Below are 21819 nucleotides of genomic sequence, written 5' to 3' on the forward strand. Positions count from 1 at the left end.
AAAAAGGATTCCAATGTTGGAAAAGGTGCAAATTGTCTGTCTTTTACATAATTAATCCATAAAACCAGTTTTTTCTCAAATGCCTTTATTTTGTCGTAGGCATCAAGAACAGTTAAAAAATTTCCCTGAAGGGAGAGATTTAGTTCATTTAATTTCGTAAAAATGTCTGAAAGATAGGATAGTGTTGATAACCATGCTTCGTCAACAAGAAGTGATGCAAAATCAGAATTACGTTCATTGACAAATAAAACTTCGTGCGTTAATTGAAATAACCTTGCACATGGAAAGCCAGCAAATTTCAGAATGAAGCAAAAGTTGTGTATATTCACTGCCCATTTCATCGCAGAGTACTGAAAAAACCTGTTATTTAGCGGTCGAGCTTTAATAAAATTAACTAGCTTGACAGCGTTGTATAGCACAGTTTTAAATTCTGGTGGCATTCCTTTGGAGGCTAACGCTTCCCTATGTATGAAACAATGCACCCAATTCATATCCGGAGCTACTTCTTTGACCTTAGAAACAACCCCACTATGCCTGCCTATAAGGGCGTGAGCTCCATCCGAACAGAGGCCTATACATTTTACCCACTGGATCCCTTTGTGTATTATGTAATTATCGAGAGTGTGAAATATTTCTTCTCCAGTTGTTCTGGATGACAAAGTTCTACAAAATAGAATATCATCATGAATGTTGTTATGATGCGCATATCTTACGTAGCATATTAACTGCGCATCATTTGTAACATCAGTAGTCTCATCTATTTGTAATGCATAATAAGGGCTCTTCTTAACTCATTCGATTAACTGAGATTCTATGTCATCTTCCATATCATTAATTCTGCGACCGACAATGTCATTTGAAAGAGGAATCAAATCAACATCTTTTAGTAACTTGTTGCCAAACATAGTTTTTACCACATCTTTTATTTCTGGAAGTAGTACATTTTCCCCGATAGAATGAGGTTCCCTGTTTTCGCTATGCGCAAACTTAAGAGATAGGATGCTTCCAGTGCTTTGCTATTAATGGAACCCATGGCTGAAATTATATCTTTCCCATGATTTAATGTCCCTAAGCGTCGCTGAAAAAATTCAGTTGGCTTATTTTTCACATCACAATGTTTAGTTTCTAAATGTCGTCGGAGTTTCGCAGGTTTCATGCACTCGTTCGACAACACTTCATAACACAAAACACCTTGAGGTTTCTGTTCACCTTTATCTCCACACCAAGTAAACCTGAATTCCAAATATGAACTATTATATTTCCTACTGTATTTTTTCTTTGAACTGCTTGTTTCTTCTTCTTTAATAGTATCAGCTTTACTGGCCGTTACAACACGTGTATTGCAATTAGGGTTAGGCTGTTTCATTTGCTCTTCTTTTCAAAGACCTAGTTCTAAGCCATTTTTCCATTATTAAAAAAACGTTTCGAAAAATATATAAATACTGGGGTTAACTCAAGACACACTTTGTTCAAGTATCACTTAACACTTCTGAAGATATACTGAGCCTTGGTTGAAGGAAATTTTCAATAATAAAAATCAATAAATAACAAGTAATTGATTGAAAAGTGGATAACACATGTTCACATCAAATCTTACAAAACAGCAAGGGAAGGCGGAAGCAATAAAAGTATATTGTTTTTCACTTTACTCCTCTTTTATTATTCGTCATTCTGCAGTTTCAAATTTAGCGGCAGAATGACGAATAATAAAAGAGGGGGTGAAGTGAAGAACAATATAGTTTTATTGCTTCCGCCTTTGTACATTCTGACGCTATTTGTTGGTTTTTTAAGGCTCCATTTGATTTCAATAATCTTTACTTATTCAATTTTAATTTGTTTTGTTTGGATAATTTAAAAAAATATTTATTTAATTAATTTAAGTCTGCCTGAGGACCACCTGTCCCATCGTCGCAGACCACAGGTTGAGAAACACTGCTTTAGATGAAAAGCCGTTATAAATGTTCCCTGAGTCCTATATGACATTCAAACCCAAGCCTTTCCAATCTAAAGTCACACTTCCGACTGCACTATGGAAACGGGGGAGAAAACAGCGATTTGAAGTGAAAAGCAGCATATGGGAAAGAAGAAAGCCCTAACATCTGCTCTGAGTAATACAGCACTACCCTTAACACGTTCATTTCCAATCACGCGATATCGCGCGATGCGAGTTCTCACCAAACGGCCGATCACGCGTTATCGCGTTGACGTCGCTAACTAAATAAAAAAATAAAAAAATAAAAAAAATTTGGCCACCACACGAAATTCCAGTTTTCAGCTTGGCAATGAAAGTGTTAAGTTCTTTACAAGCACAAAACTATACATAATCATAATAATTTTCAGCTCTAATAGCAGACAATTTTTTAAGATAAGATACTAACATAGCATAAAAGTCGTAGGTTCGGTATAAAATATAACCAAAAATAAAACCGAATACTCTGTCAAAAGAAAAGGCTATTTCAAAATAGAAAGGAATGAAAAAAAAAAAAAAACCGACGGAGTCATAAAAGTTGACAAATAACACGTCCTGTGATATAAGAATAAAAACAATAATAACAGAAAAATAAAAGCATTGATAATCGAAAAGTCACAAGCATATAAGGAAAAGAAGATAAACGATAAATAATGAAAAAATGGCTAGTACTTTGCATACTCAAATTAATAAAAAAAAAAAAAACATTACATTATTTAATTTTTAGCATTGAGAAAATAAGTAACTTTCCTTGTCTTGAGAAGGGAAGGCGCACTAGAGAGAGAGAGAGAGAGAGAGAGAGAGAGAGAGAGAGAGAGAGAGAGAGAGAGAGAGAGAGAGGCACTAAAAACCGCTTACCTAAACTTTAAAAGTAGTTGTACAAAATTGGACTCTTAAAGTTTCTGGATTACTTAAAAGCAAACAAACGAAATTTATTATTAAAACTACATTTCTCTCTTACCTTTGTGTCTTGCAAGCTTCTAGGCATAAAAATGTCGTATTAACAGGCACACTAACTGGTCCCTGAAGGATGGATGAGAGGTTTCCATGGAAACATCCCCGCAGCCATGGTGAGCCTAGAGAAGTCAATAAATAAAATGTATTGCAATTACCTGTTAACAGATGGTGGCTGTCATTACTAAATAGCAGATTAATTACTGGAAGTTAAAGATTAACAGCTACAGGTTATTTAGGAATGACGAAAGGATGCGAACAACTGTTTGCCTACGTTATCCTAAAGAAAGAAGGTCTTTAGAGAATATAAATTGTGGAGCGGTTAAAATAAGCTATTAAGCTGGTTCACTTGCAAGAGTAGTGAATGAAAGAATAGCGAATAGGATAGAAGAAACTGCATTTATATAGCTGGTGTTCAAGAGCTTACTTGAGAATAATTGTTAAATTCAATAACAGCATTTTAAGAATTTTAAGTGCAGTTTCGCGAATCTTCATGAACAGATTTAAAACCAGTAAGAGAGATGTTTTTGCATGTGTACAATTATAGCCAAAGCTGCCTAAAAGGTTTGGAGTAAAACTATCACAAATTATAAATTTTATTGATTTCTCATAAAGATGTTTATATATCTCTCTCTCTCATTAAAAAAAAAAAAAAAGGTCGTTGCTTTCTCAAGAAAATTAGATTATTTTTTCATTCTTGCAGAAAATAATAAACTGAATGACTGCCTCGTTTAAAGTCTTCGAAATATTTTAATAGACAGTGATTTCTATAATAAAACGTTAACAGTTAGAAGCGGGAAGTGGGTAGTCATGCAGAGCGCGCAAATCAAATGCTTTGATCAACGGTATTTAAGGAGTATTTAGGAAGTGAGGAAGGTTCACTTCCTGAATAATGATGAGAAACATCGAAGGAGTGGTCAGCAACATTTAACATTATCCTGTATAAGGAAAGACTATGATCGTTTGGTTAGGTTGTCAAAAAGCGCGATGTTTGCTTGGTCAATAAAATTATGATAAGTAATCCATAAGGTGTTAGATAAAGAGGTACGAGCCAATGAGATTAATCGAAACTATCAAACAAGCCCTTAATAGAACTGGCATACAATGACATGAAACAGCAACGAATACTCAGGACAGACATATCTGGAATAAGAAACTGTTCCATCTGGTCGGACCTCTATAACCACTGACTGTTACGGGAACCAGAATGAACAGTTTCGAATATAATCTCAAAGGAGAAAATATTTATTTTTCTAAATGTGTAAATCTTAATCCGAGTGTAATTAATTATTTAAATAAACACATGTTCACTAACTTTATGAGTTGGAGTCTCTGTAGTTCAGTCGATATAGACGAAGTCCTTTGGTCGGAAAGACCTGGGTTCGTTTCCTGTTCATAACGTGAGGAACCTTTATCTGGTCTCTTTCGACTAAAGGCGAGTTAATCAGTCTGAGGTGGAGGGTCCCCCGCACACACACACACCCGGTAACTCGGGTTTTTCATCCCTCAAAACAGGCAAACCGGTCCTGTGAACACACACGGCTATAGTCATAAATATACTTACGGCAAGGAAGGCAACGGGAGACCGCCTTGCTTCATAATCATCTCCCTGGTAGAGTAGCGTATTGCTGACCCACCAGCCATAAGGCTGAAGAGAATAGACAATTTTATGTTGTGTCGCAGTTTAGCATAATTCCATAATTCTATTCTCTGCATATTATGTTGTTAGAATGTAAGATATTTCTGTAAATCAAGAGCCTGATTTCAAAACATTTCATATATATATATATATGTGTGTGTGTGTGTGTGTGTGTGTGTGTGTGTGTGTGTGTGTGTGTGTGTGTGTGTGTGTGTGTGTGTGTGTGTGTGTGTGTGCATACTCTGCTTAGAAACAAGTCAACCAGCATCCCCCCCGCCACACACACACTCATTGGCAAGATGCATCGTGATATGTAACGAGCCACGAGTTTGTAGCTGGTATAAATTGGAGGAATATGATGCTCCTAAGTCAGTGTAACTGTATCCGGTTGAAATGGCTGCGAGAAGGAAACTGGTAGTTTTGAAAGAGCCATTGAGATAGGATTCCATATTGCAGGCGTATCTTTTCGGCAAACTGTTGATAAATTGGGCCATCGCTGGTCAACGATTAGTCATAACATACTGAGATGGAAGCGCAGGGAGTCAACTGCAAGTGCTATCCGCAGTGGACGACCCACCACACTTACTGAACGTGAACGTAGGGTGACGAAAGATAATATGTAAAAACTATCAGTCGACACACTGAATGCGGAGTTCCGGGCATCGACTGGAACACGAATCTGCACAAAAGCATTCAGAACCAAGGCTCAAAACGTGGGCTTCCATAGTAGGACTGTAATATGCAAGCCCCACATTACCCGAACCATCATACTGCGTTGTCCTCTGTGGTGCAAAAAGCGTATACAGTGGGACGTTGAAGCTTGAAAACCTGTGTTATGGAGCGATGAATCCCACCACACCCCCTACCAAGCAGAAGAATAGGTGTGGTAGATGCCTGGTGAATGTCTCTTACCAGAGTGCATTACTCCAACTATGAAATTTAGAGGTGGCTCTTGGAAGTCAATGTTCGTGCTACCAAAAACAAAAACAAGTAATAATAATTAAAAAATAATAATAATAACAAATCTGAAAGGAGGTTTTTTTTCCTATAGTAGATCGGCCCAGTCTACATAAAAGAAAGAACGCTCAATCGTTTGAACTGCTGTATATCAAGAATTTTTAATGTCCGATCAATATCATGAGTATATATCTCTCTCTCTCTCTCTCCTAGCAAGTTAAATCATATTAAGCATTTTTGCTTCTTAAGAAATATACGCATGTCATAGACGATATAGCAACAACACATTTCTGTGTTTCATGTTTCCATAATAATAAGATAAGGAAAGTAATGTCTATAATTTTAAGCCTAGCATAAAAACTGTTCGTTCAGGGTAGTCATATATCACAAAATCAATAAAACAGAAGAAACTATCATATAATCTGGGAGAAAACGAACAAAATCTGCATGGACGACTGTACTAAAGAATCATGACTATACTAAATTAAATGGGATATTACACGTTATAAAAATATTGCAATTTATTTTGAATTAAATCTAAATTTTAAACTTAGACTTAAGCAAACTGTCAATATAAAGAGAAAACAAAACAGCAGCATTGTGACCTTCAAAAAAGCAAATTTACTACAAGCGAAACACGCCATGTCGACTCAATAGATGTCGTTTAGTAGTAGATGTGATGTATTTCTTATTAGCAGCAAGGCGAATAATGAATGAAAGTTTTGCTACATTCCTTTTATCTTTATATTATTAAGTACAATAAAAGAAGTTAGATCTGAAGTTTTAATATTTTAATTGAAATTTATAACAGTTCTAAAACTTTCATAGATGGAATCAATTTATGAAAAGTTTATATTAAAAAGGACACAGTCCTTTAAATGCTGTATTTCAAATTTTCGCATTTCAAGGAACTAATAGCAGCTTTCTTTGCTATTAAAATATCAAACATCCTAGTCTTTTGACCTACCCTTTCAGCAGGGAATTTTTTTTCTATTTTTATAATGTTAATATAGTAACATAGAATAACAGCATTTGAACTGGCGGTGCTTTCTACGAAACCCAGCAAGCCTTATTTTTTAAAAAAATTAATTAAAAAGTAATTTAACCCCATAATAAATATAGTAAAATAAAATTAATGATTAACAAATATTATTGAGCGGATTCATCAATACAGAGAAATTATCCATAGGTCAACCCACAACGTTATGTAAAGTAAGTCATAAATACAGTGAAAGGGCTGGATGAGAGAAGAGACGAGTTTGATAACCTTCGAAGATTGTTATTAATACAAAAAAAAAAAAAAGAAAGAAAGAAAGAAAGAAAGAAAAAAAAGAACCTCCCAAGAGAAGAGTAATCCTTACATTTTAAGCCTAAGTGCTTAACTCATCATTTTGTAAATTCCTAGGGAACTAATTTGTTAATGACAGTCCAGAAGTAATTTAAATGCTACATTTAAATATCATGTGTGTTTTTGCATTAATTTCATATCACACGAAGTGGGTTAATAAAAAAATAAAACATAAAAAATAAATTTTAAAAAAAGATGGCAGGATGATTTTACGGAGCGGCCCATTTCTCATGTTAAGGATGAAGCTTTAATAGAGAGTTTTTTAGTAGTTGCCATTAACTTAATGACGGCTTCTTTGGCCAGTTTTTTAGCTGGTCATTAGCACATCGCTGACTCTAAAAACTCCAGAATTAATTACTAATTATTGGGCTTATCCCTTTATGTGAACCAGGTGTTTGAAGGAAAGAAGCACAGTAAGGGAGAAAATTTCATCTCGCTTCGCTCAAAACAGAGGGGAAAAAAGTATAGCTGGTTCTGACCTAAGTACACAGAGGTAGTTCTTAGTGAAACAGATAAGACAGTATAGAATTTTAATCCATCACTGACGGTCACTGAATAAAAATATGTATATCTTTGTAAGACTAGATCAGTGTTTCTCAAACTTCAGATATCCGCGTACCCCTTCTTAAATTTTCATTATTACCAAGTATCGCTAATTAATTAATTTTAAAAAAATAAATTCATTAATTAATTAAAATAAATAAATTAATTTAAAATATTACTTAAAATTAAATATCTATTTTATTTGAATTTATATGTTCATGTAAACAAAAAATATTATTTATTTTTAAATTTTGGTTCTCTAGAGATGTCAGCCGACACACTCTTATCAATTTCATTTGATCCAGATGCAATATCAACGTTTTCTTGTTGTTTACAGCTACTTGTATTTGCTTATTGCTCTCTTTTGGGGGTTTTATAAATCCAATCTTTAACCAATGATCCATACGTAAGAATTTGAAAGCTAAAAAACAATACTGTATTTACTTGAATATAACTCTAACTTTTTTTCCCAAAATTAATGCTAAAAAATCGTGTTTCGGGAATTTTCGGAAACTAAAATTTTCAGAAAAAAAAAAAAAACTGAAAATGGCGCGACTTACCAAGAAGCTCCTACTCGCTATCACTACTTTTGGCATCGAGAACAGTTTCTTCGTGTGCATCGTCAAAGTCATCTACCCAAATAGCGTCATCTTCTTTCCCATTATTTCAAGCAAAAATTACCAGTAATTCACAAGACTTGAGATACGTAGAGCACCCAAGAACTGCATACGATTGGTGCGGTATTAACAAAAGATTGCGCGAACCAAAGACAAATTAGCATTTCAACAATTGAGTTGAAATGCTAATTCCCTTCAACCGAATTCCATAATATCTGAAACATATTCACTATATATTTCTTAGTTTTAACACGTTAACGAGGGGGGGGGCAAGCAAAACCATATGATCCACCGGCAACATATGGTTTTGCTTGGTCTACACAGCAGTTTCTGTTGGAGAGGGGATGTGATTCATTAGTTAGTGCCGTTTCATCCAGGTTGTCTCTAATTGGACTGTTTGTTGAAAAATATGACTCTTTTAATTATGCATAGCCGAAAATTGCCACGTACCCCCTAACGACCTTTCACGTACTCCCGGGGATACGTGTACCACACTTTGAGAAACACTGGACTAGATGAATATAAGCTGAGGGTATCTCACGAAATCTACTCTTCGTGTTTCTTCAGAGTGTCAGCTCTCAGGTCTTTCAACTAGAAGTGCTTTATCACTAAAAACACGCACGTAAAACCACAGTAATAGGTTTTTTTAATACGTAAATATTTCGACCTAAGTGTCTTAGGACATCGTCAATACAGTTGAGAACACTACTAGGAATAACATACAGATAGGACGCATGAATACAATGGAATCCAAATGCGTGCAGCAGCGCTTTCTAGCGTAAAAAATAAAATAAAATAAAAATACATTAGATTATTTCGATTAAATTAAAATTGAATTATTTTACACAATTTTGTATGGCAATTTCCCATACTTTACGAATGGCAAGAACATCGTTGCGGTTTAGATTGGGTCTGTGAAGTAGTGCTTCAGCACTTTCTTTATATAAACGTTCATGTTGGTATGAAGATCTATGTAGAAGTTTGGTCTTTTCCTAGTGAATCCTATGGTTTGGGTTTTCAACTCCATGTTGGGAGAGGCCGGATTTCTGCGGCTTGATAAGACCGATGTGATCTTGATGTTCAGAAATGCGTTTAAGAACAGAGTACGACAGTTTACAGGAGCATGGTACCTCGTACACGCCAGGTAGTAACAAAGGTGAGAGTTTGTCTTTAGGCGAAGGTAACAAGTTGTAGATCTGGTTGATGGATTTGTAGGTCGCAGCAAGACTGTATTTTTTCATAATTTTTGAAAGTCGCTGTGAGATGCCTTTGACATAAGGTATGGGAATCCTATGGGCTTGTTCTTGTCTAGGTTGATGTGTGGAGAAGTGGCTGATGATTTTTTTGAGTAGTTTTAGGATTGTATCCATTTAGAATGGCTGTGTTTTTGATTATTTCCAATTCTTGTTTTAGAGATTCCTCAGAGGAGCAAAATCTGTGTGCTCTGGTTACCAGTGATTTGATGATGCAAAACTTTTGAGAAGGATGATGAGCAGAAGAGTTGTGGATGTAGCGACCTGAAAAGGTCAGCTTTCGATAGACAGAAGTGGAGATGGAACCGTCTTCTTTTTTTTGGATGTGTAAATCCAGGAAAGAGATACCCGTGGAGATTCTTTTTCTAACGTTAATTTGATGCGGGGATGAAGAAGGTTTATTTTATCTGGAAACAGATGTAGCTCTTGTTCGGAATGACCCCAGACTGCAAAGACGTCATCGACATAACGCAGCCAGATTTTTGGTTTGGGTTGAAACCCCAACCATAAGCCCCTACCATGTTATTCCTAGTATTGTTCTCAACTGTACTGACGATGTCCTAAGACACTTAGGTCGAAATATTTACGTATTAAAAAACCCATTACTGTGGTTTTACGTGTGTTTATTTAGCATGAATTCTCCACAGGTTTCTTTATATAATCAGAAGTGCTTTATGTTACATACCAATACTACTTCTATGGGTTAGTATGTTTCTATTTTTTTGTTATCCGAAATGTCAAAATTTTTGTATATTTATTATTCAAATGAATTTTAAGGGCTGATCCTTATCCTTTTCAAAATTGTGATAACGATGATACTTCATTTGTAGGTATAAAGTAAGATTTTTTTTTCTGTCGAGAAAAAGAATATTAATAATTATAATAAATTACGAAACACTGGCTGCACACCAAACGTGAATATATAATTATAATTAGAGGCTATTTTAATTTGGACTAGCCTGCCAGAACCCAAAGTTTGTTAGAATTTACTTCTTCAATACTGTAAGGATTTTAAAAAAATAAAATAAAATAAAATAAAATAAAATATCAACGAACAAAAAAAAAAAAAAAGAGATAATTAAACAATCTTTAGTAAAGACAGACCACCAGCCAGGAAAGGGGAAAAAAAGAAATCGCCCAGTTTCAGAAAGCCCCTACTCGGCTTCTTCACTGAGCTCATAGTAATGAAAAAAAAAGGAACAAACTTCCTAAAATTAAGAGCTCGTATCGTCCCTAAATGGGACATGTCCCAAGTAAAATGCAAAACTTACTTATAGCAGACCTTCCAACCAAGACCTTCTTTATCTAGGTACACGATGAGTCAGTAATTATAAATATACCGAAAAATACACTCACGTATGCATGTAATGTGTGTATTTATGCCATAATGTGCTGTCAAGTGTCATCTCCATCCAAGAGGTTCACTATTATGTATCTGTACCTGAGATCCATTATGTACAATAGAAAGATAATACGGTAAGGCTCTAATCTCTTCCATCTCGCAGTTAGTACCCTATGTCTGTTCACGGGGATGATCTGCTGTTCTGAGGAACGAAAAACTCGAATTTCCATGAGAAAAATCCACAATCTCGGTATGAGACCGGCTAATTCACCTTTGACTGAAAAGCAATGATTAAGGATGGGGAGGGGAAAAAAGCGATCTACTTTCATCGAAAATTCTTATGCGCTTGCTCTCTCTTACTTCTTAACAATCGTCTAACGATAATCGAGCTCCCTCCTCCCACAACAAGAATGGCAACAAGCCACAGGTAAGTAATTAATTACTCTTTCGGCTTTCCAACAAATATAATATTCTGGCAGGGAACAACCTGTTTCGTTTCTGAAACAGCCTTTCTACTAGTGTCATTTTGTACGTAAATTCCACTCGCAAAAGTCTGTAAATAGGAATAAGCAGGAGGTGTCTCCCACCAGGTAATGAAAAGCATCTGCTGTTTACATAATACAATTTCTGTACACTGGCTTTACCAGGACTTAATTCTCTGAATTAGTATGTGTATAGGTAACTCTTGTGTTTTTCCCAAACCGAGAGAGCTGATGTTTGGAATCACGGAGAAGAAATGAAGGTTCTGAGACCAAGGTATTCTGTCTATTAATTGCAAGTATTCTTCTAGCCGGTTTGCCTATTTGCAGCATGAAGGGAAAAAAAATTCGAGGAGGAAAAAACTCTGCCACCTCTATTAGACTAATTCATCTTTAAGCTAAAATCCCTTATAAAAGTTCTTCAGATCCTAGATGGGATTTGAACGAAGATCTTTCCAACCAAAGTGCATCGTATACGGACTAATGAAAATGTGAATAACATCATTAAAAATCTAATAGATAAATCTCTGAGTATATTCTACTATTAAGATCTTTGCATTAAGAAAGTTATCTTTTATGTCAAAAGAAAATAAATCTACACAATGGTAAGAAAAAAACACATTGCAAACTAATTGGTATAAATACTTAATTTGCGGCTTTGAAAAATGAGAACTTTGCAAGAGAACTCTTTGCAGACCAAACAGTAGGATTGGAACACGCTTATAATTGACCCACCAGCCGCAAGTATGTAGTGACATGAGAGGCATAGCGCAGCAGTTCTCTAAAGGGATTTTCTTCACACATTAGATTTCTTGTGGGATGAAAATTCCGAATTCCCGAGAAGGAAAACTGTTACATGTCCATATGAGGCCAGTTAACTCATTTTCAGCTGAAAAGTCCTCAATGAGGTTGTATTCGAACCTAGTGCTTTCAACCAAAGGATCGTCATGTCCACTGAGCAAGGAAATTTCTGTAAAGGAATAATATAAAAGCTTAAAAAACATAAACTATACCTTTAAGTTCAAACAGTTTAGAATGGGTTTACATTCCGACTTCATTAAATTACTTATTCCAGGATTTCGAAAAAGAGGCAGACCCAGAATAAACTAGATAGACAATATGAAAAAATTGGGCAGGTGCTCACTTACATAGCTGAAAGAAGAAGGAGGCATCATTAAAACTTCCATGGTAGTTATTTTATATGAGAAGGCACTTGCAGTTGAACTGCAAAACTACCGAAATCGAAAAGTCGAAAAAATAACGGAACTACAGATATTTTTTAAAATTTTCCTCGCTTACTCCAGCATTTCCTGTCTGCTATTGTAAATTATGCTGTAACTGAATTAATCAATGGATCCTTCAATGAAACAATCCAGGCTTTAACAGTTTATTTTTGGTCATTATTTTAATAACTGAAAATATTAAAATCATTTAAGTTTTGAAAATCACGATTCATCTGTATTTGAAAATCATGATGCTCTTATATTGGTTTATTCATTTTTTTTTTTTTTTTTTTGCTAACTGATAAGCATCTCTACTCTCAAATTTTCGGTTCTTCATCTTCAACCCCTCCTAATTACATACGATCTCAGGCTAATCAAGTCCTGGACCAAGTGCTATATCACCCTTACCTTCAAAAAATGCACAAAAATGTCAAATTAATAGTGCTTATTTAATATAATCCCATTTGCTCGGCATAACTGTGATATAGTTGGATAAATAAAAAGGGGGCGCTCCACTACCAAGAATAACTTGGCTTTTTTCGTTTAATATTAAAATCCTTTTTTTACTTTTTTTAAAATAAAAAAAAGACTGGTGATCATCTAAGAGATTTCCCTGTATTATATTACAAAAGTAATTGATATCATAAATAAAAATAAATATTTCACATTTAATTAAATTGCCATTAAAGAACACTGGCCTGAAATAGTTTGTAAATAATTCAGGCCAGTATTTGTTTTAAAAGCTGAGTTAGTTTATTACTATAGGATTTATTACTATGGGGCAATGTTATAAACAGAAAAGGTATTATAGATTATAATAACTTTTTCCACTCGATGATATGATGAAGGCCAGTTTGTTTCCAAATTAGAGACCATTTGAGTTCTGCTTTCTAAATTTGTTATAATTCCTAACTTAAAAATATACACGTGACCACAGAACAGGTATAACGCGGATATTAGGTTCCAAAAAAATGCCGCGTTATATAAATCCGTTATGCAAGACTCACATCACATAGAAAAAGTAGGGTTAGGTTCCGAAATCGTATTTTTTTTTTAAGATTATGTAAACATATTCAACAAAAAAATATTTTTATTTGATTCAGGTAATTCATGTAAATTAAGAAAACAAATAAACCATGAAATAAATACATAATATAAAATTATAAAAAATTATAAATTGTACGTAAACTTCATTGCACATAATACTTAAATGTTTTAGGCAAAATAAAATAAAGTGTACAGTATATTTTAATCGTCATCACTCTCTTCAAAACTAACATTTCGTAGATGTTCTTTATTTAAGAGTGGCCGGACATCGTCATCACTTGAAATCTCTTGAACATCATTAGTATAATTCTCATTGCATTCTTCGGTTGGTTTAGTTATCAAGAAGTCAGTAATAAGATCTTGTTTACCACTATGCTGCAATTTTTTATTTTATCTCGTGAATTTTCCGGAGCGCTCCATTGAGAGATCATTATCCATAAAATAACTTTCTTGCCAAGCCCAATCTTTCTGCTAATTTCTTTCAACTGAATTCTTTAACGGATTCATCACAATCAAAATCTTCGGCAGAAATTTCCCCGCCATTTGGTTCGACGTCATCTATTAATTGTACCAGTTCTCATTTAAATCTATTTCCCTATTAATTAATTCACTAATTTCATTTTTAACCATATCACAAAAGCGCTCTAAGTGGCCATTACTATAATTTTTTTTTCATGAAAAAAAGCATCACATATTGTATGTAACTCACCAAAAAATAAAGCGCTCAGCTTGAGATTAACACACTCGTGATTTTTAATGCGCTTTCTGGCAGAAAACGAAGACAATTTTCAACAATAAATAATTTATACGGTAAACAACTGACGTATACATGCGTATTAAAGGGTATTTCTCCTAATATAAATTCGCTTCTTATAACTACATGCGCGATACAGAAAGACGCAAATTTAACGAAGATAAAATTTGATTTTTAAGTCGTGCGTTGAAAAATATATGAAAAGATAAGGGGTTACTACAGTTTGCAGACCGTCTTATATCGAAAACGCGTTGTATAAGTACAGAGTTATATGAGGGTTACCTGTACTTAAATTATTTAATAAGTAAATATTTCGTCCTAAGTATCTTAGAACATAATCAGTACAGTAATTTCAAACAATACTAGGAATAACATACAGTTAGGGCACATGCTTATAATGGAATCACACTATGAGCGTGATATAGAATTAAATTAAAATATATATGATAAAAAATAAATTAGATTAAATTAAAATAAAATTACATACATAAATTTATTTTACACAATTAAGGATGACAATTTCCCAAACCTTAGAGATAGTACGAACGTCATTACGTGTTTAAATTGGGTCTGTAACGTAGGGCTTCAACACTTTCTTTATATAAACGCCCATGTTTATATAAGGATCTATATAGAAGTTTGGTGTTAAAATTCCTGTTTCTCATTATCGTTAAAACGTTGTTAGAAGCGTATAGCATATGGACAGGATTGTTCAAATTCAAACTCAGGATTATACGGAACTGCACTGACCCTACACACATCCCGTAATCGCGAATATACAAAGTGCCTACGCATATTAAACAAAAGCTACAGTTCGACACCTGTAATAACCATTACATTATTTAATTTCAGATAGAAGAAATGCAAGTTTCTTTATTGAAATGAAATTTTGAATGAAATGCAACCCATTTACCGGCATCAAAACATCCTTGCATGGAAGTAGTCATCCCCCATTATAAAGAAATAACGCACAAAGAAATCTCAAAAACAAGAGAAAAATCGATTTGTCAAGCAAATTCAAATATGAAGAAGGAATGGTAATAGAGAAGTGCACGCACGCACGCACACAGAGAGAGAGAGAGCTTGATGTTCTAATGATAGAATTACAGTTGCTTCTTGAGTTGCGTTTTCCTGCGAAGTAGCAACGTTTTTTTTTTAATCAAATTGCTTAGCATTCTTAATACATTAATGCTAAGCGATTTGATTAAAAAAAAACACGTTGCTACTTCGCAGGAAAACGCAACTCAAGAAGCAACTGTGGTTCTATCGAACACAGCTGTTTTTACTGAACCTTAACGTTATTTTTTTTTATATTCACAATACGAATCCAATATTCTGAATGACAAACAATGGTTAAATGGCAATATTTGCATCAATGATTATAAACGAAACTAAAAAATCCACTCAAATTTTCCTATTATTCAGAGGTTAATCATTAACCATCTCCGTACAGTCTCATATCCGAAGCATATGTGACGGTACAGAGATGGCATCTTTCTCCTTATCCGTAAGATGAAGACAAACAGAAACACTGTAGTTTTAAGCAACAACTCTATTTTTCATTAATGCTATCAGTAGATAGCAGTGTGCTTACCTAACTACCAGTCTGTAACCCCCCGCAGCAAGCTGCACTAGGCGAACTGTCACCAACAGCTGTGATTTCCCAGCCAAGGTTTGGGGTTGCGATAAATACCTTGTGCACTTAGGGACGGGTGTTAAGAACACAAATGCAATAACATCATCCCGGCTTTTAGTAAAGTACGCACAAGTTTACAAAGCATTTGCAGTCTTGTTAATAGGCTACGTGTGTTCCCATTGAGGAATAAAAAATGTATATATAGCTACATTTTCAACTATGAACAATTCAAATAAAAATTGAACATAAAAAGAGAGATAAAATAAAGAGATATGATAAAAAATAATGATAAAAATGCGCAATAGAAGTAGGCAAATCTAACAGAGTTTGGCTTCATCGGGATTGCTGCACTTAATACCAAATATTGAAGTTAATTGTACTCTCGATCTTCAGACTGTTATCGATGGCAAACATGGTTTCGATAATTCAAGGCTCTTTGTTGTGTTGTTGCTGTTATTGTTTGATATAGTGGCTCGTGGTTCTTTCTTCTGGTGATACCTGCGAAACATCCATCGATCATTCTACATTAACCATACAACTGCAATTATTAGTGAACGGTTTATGCACACAGATAGTCATGCTCTTAATTTCTGATACTCTCATCAATTTTGATTGTAACAAGAACTGAGGATATATGACATAAATGCGAAAACGAAACGTTTAATGTGTGTTCTTCACTGTTTGGTATATGGTTTTATTTCGGGTTCTGAAGAGTGTGAGCGCTTCACTTGATAAATTTTAGTTCGGTAAACGGACACGAGCATGTACTTCACATATGCGTGATACCGCACATTATCTGTCAGCACGCCTGCATGAAACTCTTCATCACATTAGTCCAGTGTCATATCACATTCTACAAGTGAACAGGTCTTTCAACCAAACTTGATCCCAGCTAATTACTAATTATGGAGTACCTAAAAGCAGAGTTTACCAAGGTAATGCAAACCAAGTCTAGCGCTGAACGATGTAATTGTGCAGAAGTGACCGTCCTACCTGAGCATACTTTTCGTTATCGTCATGATCATCACAGAACAAGTTTCCTCATGCTAAATCCGTAATCACCGTACTGTAATAGTGCTCGTAGTGGGGGGGGGGGGGTTAAAAACCATAACATGGGTAGCATTTTCAGAAAGGTCTGCTGTAAAACAAGAACCTTATAGGGGGAGGGAAAAAGGCAGAAAATTTTATATTTTGAAAAGCAATGAACTCTTTTACATTCGTTAAGTTAGCAGAATCCATATCGATGATAGCTAATCAATTGATGGGTCTCGAGGTAGTGAAGAAGCTGGTTGTCAATGAACTTCATCACTTTTGAGAGTGGAGGTGAAAAGAATGTAACGCTAATTTACAAAAGCACGAGCTTTTTTTTTTTTTTTTTTTTTAAGTGAATGTTTGGTATACAGACCGGGTTTACTGGATTATCAAATCATCAGCTAGCCTACTAATGTGCTGTAGGTTTACAATCATTCATGGGGCGGAATGCACACCACAAAAAACTTTGTTCTATCATTTCTCTATTACAATTGATCGAATGAAAACAACTAAAATTCAAATTCTATTACGTCCGTTACTCTAGCTAGCTAGCGCAATGGACGCAATAGAATATAATTATCACCATCAGCTCACAATTTACCAATAAAATATGCATCATTTGCAGCCAAAAAATTAACCATATAGATATCTTAAATCTGTTCCTAGGTACCAAATTTTATTAAATTCTCCCACGAGAGCAGAGGTATTTGTAATACATGATTTCGACGCATTTCACCTCTTTGTGCCTCTAGAAATGGACCACGCGAAACGAAAATGTTTCACCATTCTTTTAAAGATTCCACATACCAAATGTGAATAAAACTCAGTCCAGTAAGAGTTTAGAAATAGCATGCAAAGAGGATGGAAAACGAATCTAACAATTGCTTGTTTTTATTTTTTTTATTTATTTATTATAATTTTTTTTTTTTTTTGAAAAAGTCACGTAAAACATGAGCACATTTTAAATTTTCCGAATCACTGAATCTCACGTTTTCTTTTATGGTACAAATATAAATTATATAGTTACATTTAGAATGTACACCTGCAGAGGAACACTTTTTAGAAAAGGTTAACAACAGCTTGCAACTAACACTGCATCAATACGTCAGCAAATAGAAACACTCACACAAAATGGGGGGGGGATGAAATGAGCTATTTGATTATTTAATTGCTGGATATTTTCGGGAAATTCAGTTTGTTTATACCGCTTCTTTCGCTTAAAAGAAACGCTGCTAAAAAATTCCCAATTCATTAGCCAAGAAAGATTATATGACTCGGACCTATAATCCTTGGCAAACCTGATCTGGACGGCCTAAACGTTCTGCTATTTCATTATTCATATGCAGAAATACCATCATCACCTAAACCATCTCAATAAATATATTCATTGTCAGCTGTACTGTTTCTCACCTACACAAGACTTAAACATTGCGTATACACCATCCTACCACAGCTAAAGACGCTACTCTAACAAATTCATATAACATACAACAACAGAAATGTATCACACCCGATGGGTTGAACAAAGAGCAATAGGCTTCAGTAAGTCTCAGTACCAGCATGCACTGCAACACCAGCGTGCACACGCAAATACCCACAACACATAAAGGGGAGGGAATTTTAAATAATTTTGTAAAGTTTGATTCGCTTTATCTTCTTTTTTTGTTTGTTAACTTTAATTATTTTTTTATATTTTTCATTTAATAATTTATATATGTAAGTACTAGTGATACGGTCTTAATCCAACACTACATTGCGATACAATGATTTACCCTTAATCTGATTGTGAAAGTGACCTCAAAAGGTAAAAATTTTGAATTCCAACATGCGATCTTCCGTTAGTTATAATAAAAATGTTCTGTAAAATTGAGTGGTGATATCCAAAAATGAAAATCTGTTATAAAGAGCAAGCGAACATTGATTTATATGGATTTGAAACAAATCATTTGGTTTTCACCTAGGGGGTGGGGAATGTTGACTCCGCAAACGTACTTAAGTTCAACGTCAGTACGTTTGTGTTGTATCCCCCCCTCTCTCCCTCCCCCACACACGCCCTTCTAAGAGGAAGCTTCTGAAGAATACGGGAGAGCTCGGTGCAACTGCATGTTTTTTTGTTTTTTTTTACACAACTTCAACAACAGCTCTTCTGCTATCATACAGAGGAACTAGTTATCATTTTAATTATAAATCACAGCTTTACACATTTCCAATAGCCGAGATCGAGGCACGTGACACGTCCAATATTACTTTTTGCGTCATCACCGGAAGTGATGTTTTATTATGTCTCCGAAAACTGTTTTTGCCTTTTTCCTTTATAATTTTTTATTGTTATGTTTTTTTTTTTTTTTTGTTATTGTTGTTGCTTTGTTTTTTGTTTTTTCGTGGCTCTTGGTACTTACGTTTCTGGTATACCACGTTTGTGTACTGATGTACACAAACGCCTTCGTGTTCAAAAGGATATTGTTAATTTCAGTGCCATTAAGCTTACCAACGGTTTTTTTTTTTTTTTTTACAAATTCTATTTTAGGGATGGTAGTTCGTGAATTTTCAGCATGAAGGTTACTTACCGGTCGTTTCCCTCCTTTCTCCCTGTTGCAGATCTTGTTACTAGTATTTCTGGTGTTCGAAGGGTTAATATGTTGATTTCACTGACTTTTAAAGGGTCAGGTAAGCTTCGGAGAATTGCAGGCTAGAGAAAAATTTTCTAAATGGTTGTTCTCAGTACAGTAGCATAGCTAGAGCTTTTGCTACCCCTCTCAATACACACCAAAAATACTACAAAAAAGTCAAAACGACGTGTAGGGAAATAAATTAAAACACTATGCGATCAGTTTATTTTTGTAAAACTTTAATTTCAACATTCTAAAATGTTATTTTTCTTGCTTTTCTGTTAGCAAATTTGTCGATGACATTGGCGAAGTCTATTTCATAGTAATGTAGTAATTCTTAATCAATTTTAATTGAGAAAAATTCCTCTCACAAGTAGCAACACTTACAGTAATTGTGAGGAAAATTAGCAGTAGTATTACAATATTTGGAACCGAGTTCTTGAGACTGTATTTTAGAATAAACTGCAAAAGTTCAAAAAGGTTCCAAGTGCCACCCGGGTGGGGGGGAACACCCCCTCCATCCTCCCCTAGATACGCCACTATCTCGGTATAAAAGTACGCCCACAGATTCGAGACCCTTCGACACTTCTGCGTATGTCAACAGGAGGAGAATCCATTCTGATAATAGGGTAATCAGTCCGTATTGTGGGATGAGCTGTTTATTATTACACGTCGGAAAATTAACTTCTCTTTTATGATCATTGTAGTTAACTATGATGTTTGTATAACATTTGGAAAAATTTACGTATAAAGCATGTGATTTGGCGTGTTGGCGACCAATTCCTACGTACTTCATTTCTTTCTCCCCTTCAGCACGAATCGACTATTCTTGGCAAGACGCCAAGCAGAGATCTACAAACTGTGGGCGAACTATACCAGTGTTCATTATAGTGTCATGTGTAATTTACGTGTCCGAAATTAATGTGTTATTTTATTGACTTTAAAAAGTCAATTTAAAAGCTTTGAACATTTAGGCACGTAGGCCAGAGGTGTTTGATAACGTACTGGTTTTGGTACCGGGAATGAGATTTTAAGTTTTTTTTAAGTCTGGCTTCTGGTGACATTTATTTTCCTGCAGTAAGCAAATTCGCTGTTAGTTTTTGTTCCTTTCTTTTAAACAAGGTGTGATATTATTGGTAATATGTCCTCCAGCGTTAAATTTATTATTATTATTATTATCGCTTATGCTGTTATTATTTAATTGTTTTTTTATTATTATTAAATCGCATACGGTGTGTGTGTTTTTTAATTTTTCCTAAAGTGTGTTTAAATTCTTATCTCATATGCATAGTGTTTGGTGACATGTATCTGAAATCAGTCCCGTGAGATGCACCACGTGGTTTTGTGGTGCGTCAGTTATCCGACGGATAATAGCTGTTCTAATTGGCACCTAAACAATAATTAACAATACTGTACTTATTCTAGTTATTCCATTTCGATAATTAAATAGCATTGAATCGTGGACAGATTTTCTGCAATAATAACTCCGTGGAGCAGGAATGGAAATAATTTAATAAATAAATTAAATATTTACAATGACGACGTTTCGCCATTTCATGCTTAGCATTATCTAAGCACTTCAAAGACACACTCAAAGACAGGATATGAAACGACTTGAGAGCTGAAACGACAATTGTGCTTGAAGAGTTGCTCCAGTGGCGATTTTCTGGAAAACACCGACTGGAAAATAAAGCAGTGCGCCAATATTTATTCAGAATCAAACCACCATTTCTGTGTGCAATAATGTGTTCTGTATAACTTGGGCCGATTCCAACAAAAGAACAGAACAATGATGGTTATTTAATGGGACAATTTTTGGTCAGCTGCATAATTTTTGATCTTGATGAAAGCAAGAGTAAAGCGTTTAGCTCTTTCAAAATCTTTTTTTTCAGTTGTTGCAAGCCTAATTAGACTGAGTGTGATGCTGAAGTTTTGGTCTCAAGCCATTTGTGATGCACTTCATTTTTTTCATGGCCTTTTTTTTTTCATTCTGTTATTCGGTCTGAGCAAATGCTTGGATCGGAAAATACAGCAGTAGTCACATCATAGAAAAGGGGAGTAGAATTCACATAGGTCGCCCCATTTGGCACCCTTGTAATGCCTGAGGACACAAGACTGAGAAAGGCTAGGTGTAGGTTGTTCAAAAGTGCAGGAAACGGATCAGGTTGTAATCTGAGTTACCAAGAGGAGAACTGACATCCACATCGTATCTGGAAAGGGAACTTGTTAGGAAACAGATCAAGATATTTGCAAGATAGTGGGAACTGTATGGTGGCCGCAAGATGGACTATCTGTATTATGTCGTTCCTAATGGAAAATACCTGAGCATGCTTGTTCCGTGGAACTGGAGAAGAGAATCCAATATGAATCGGAGTGTGAGGTCCACAAGAAAGATGTTCTCCGTTTGGGAAATTTTG

The 21819-nt window shown here is 34.9% G+C and overlaps 1 protein-coding gene across 1 annotated transcript in view; it reads right to left on the reverse strand.

Annotated features, from left to right (window-relative positions):
* LOC150105440 (uncharacterized) overlaps positions 1–21819 on the reverse strand; it is a 763287-nt gene that overhangs the window by 660588 nt on the left and 80880 nt on the right. The window contains exon 2 of the mRNA XM_090394153.1: positions 2931–3045. Coding sequence (XP_090250279.1) covers positions 2931–3045 — 115 coding nt within the window. The remainder of the gene's footprint in view (positions 1–2930; positions 3046–21819) is intronic.

The sequence above is a fragment of the Typopeltis vanoorti genome, chromosome 6 (genome assembly GCF_054136105.1).
Source record: "Typopeltis vanoorti isolate ZY-2024b chromosome 6, IOZ_Tvanoo_1.0, whole genome shotgun sequence".
In the NCBI taxonomy this organism is placed as follows: domain Eukaryota; kingdom Metazoa; phylum Arthropoda; class Arachnida; order Uropygi; family Thelyphonidae; genus Typopeltis; species Typopeltis vanoorti.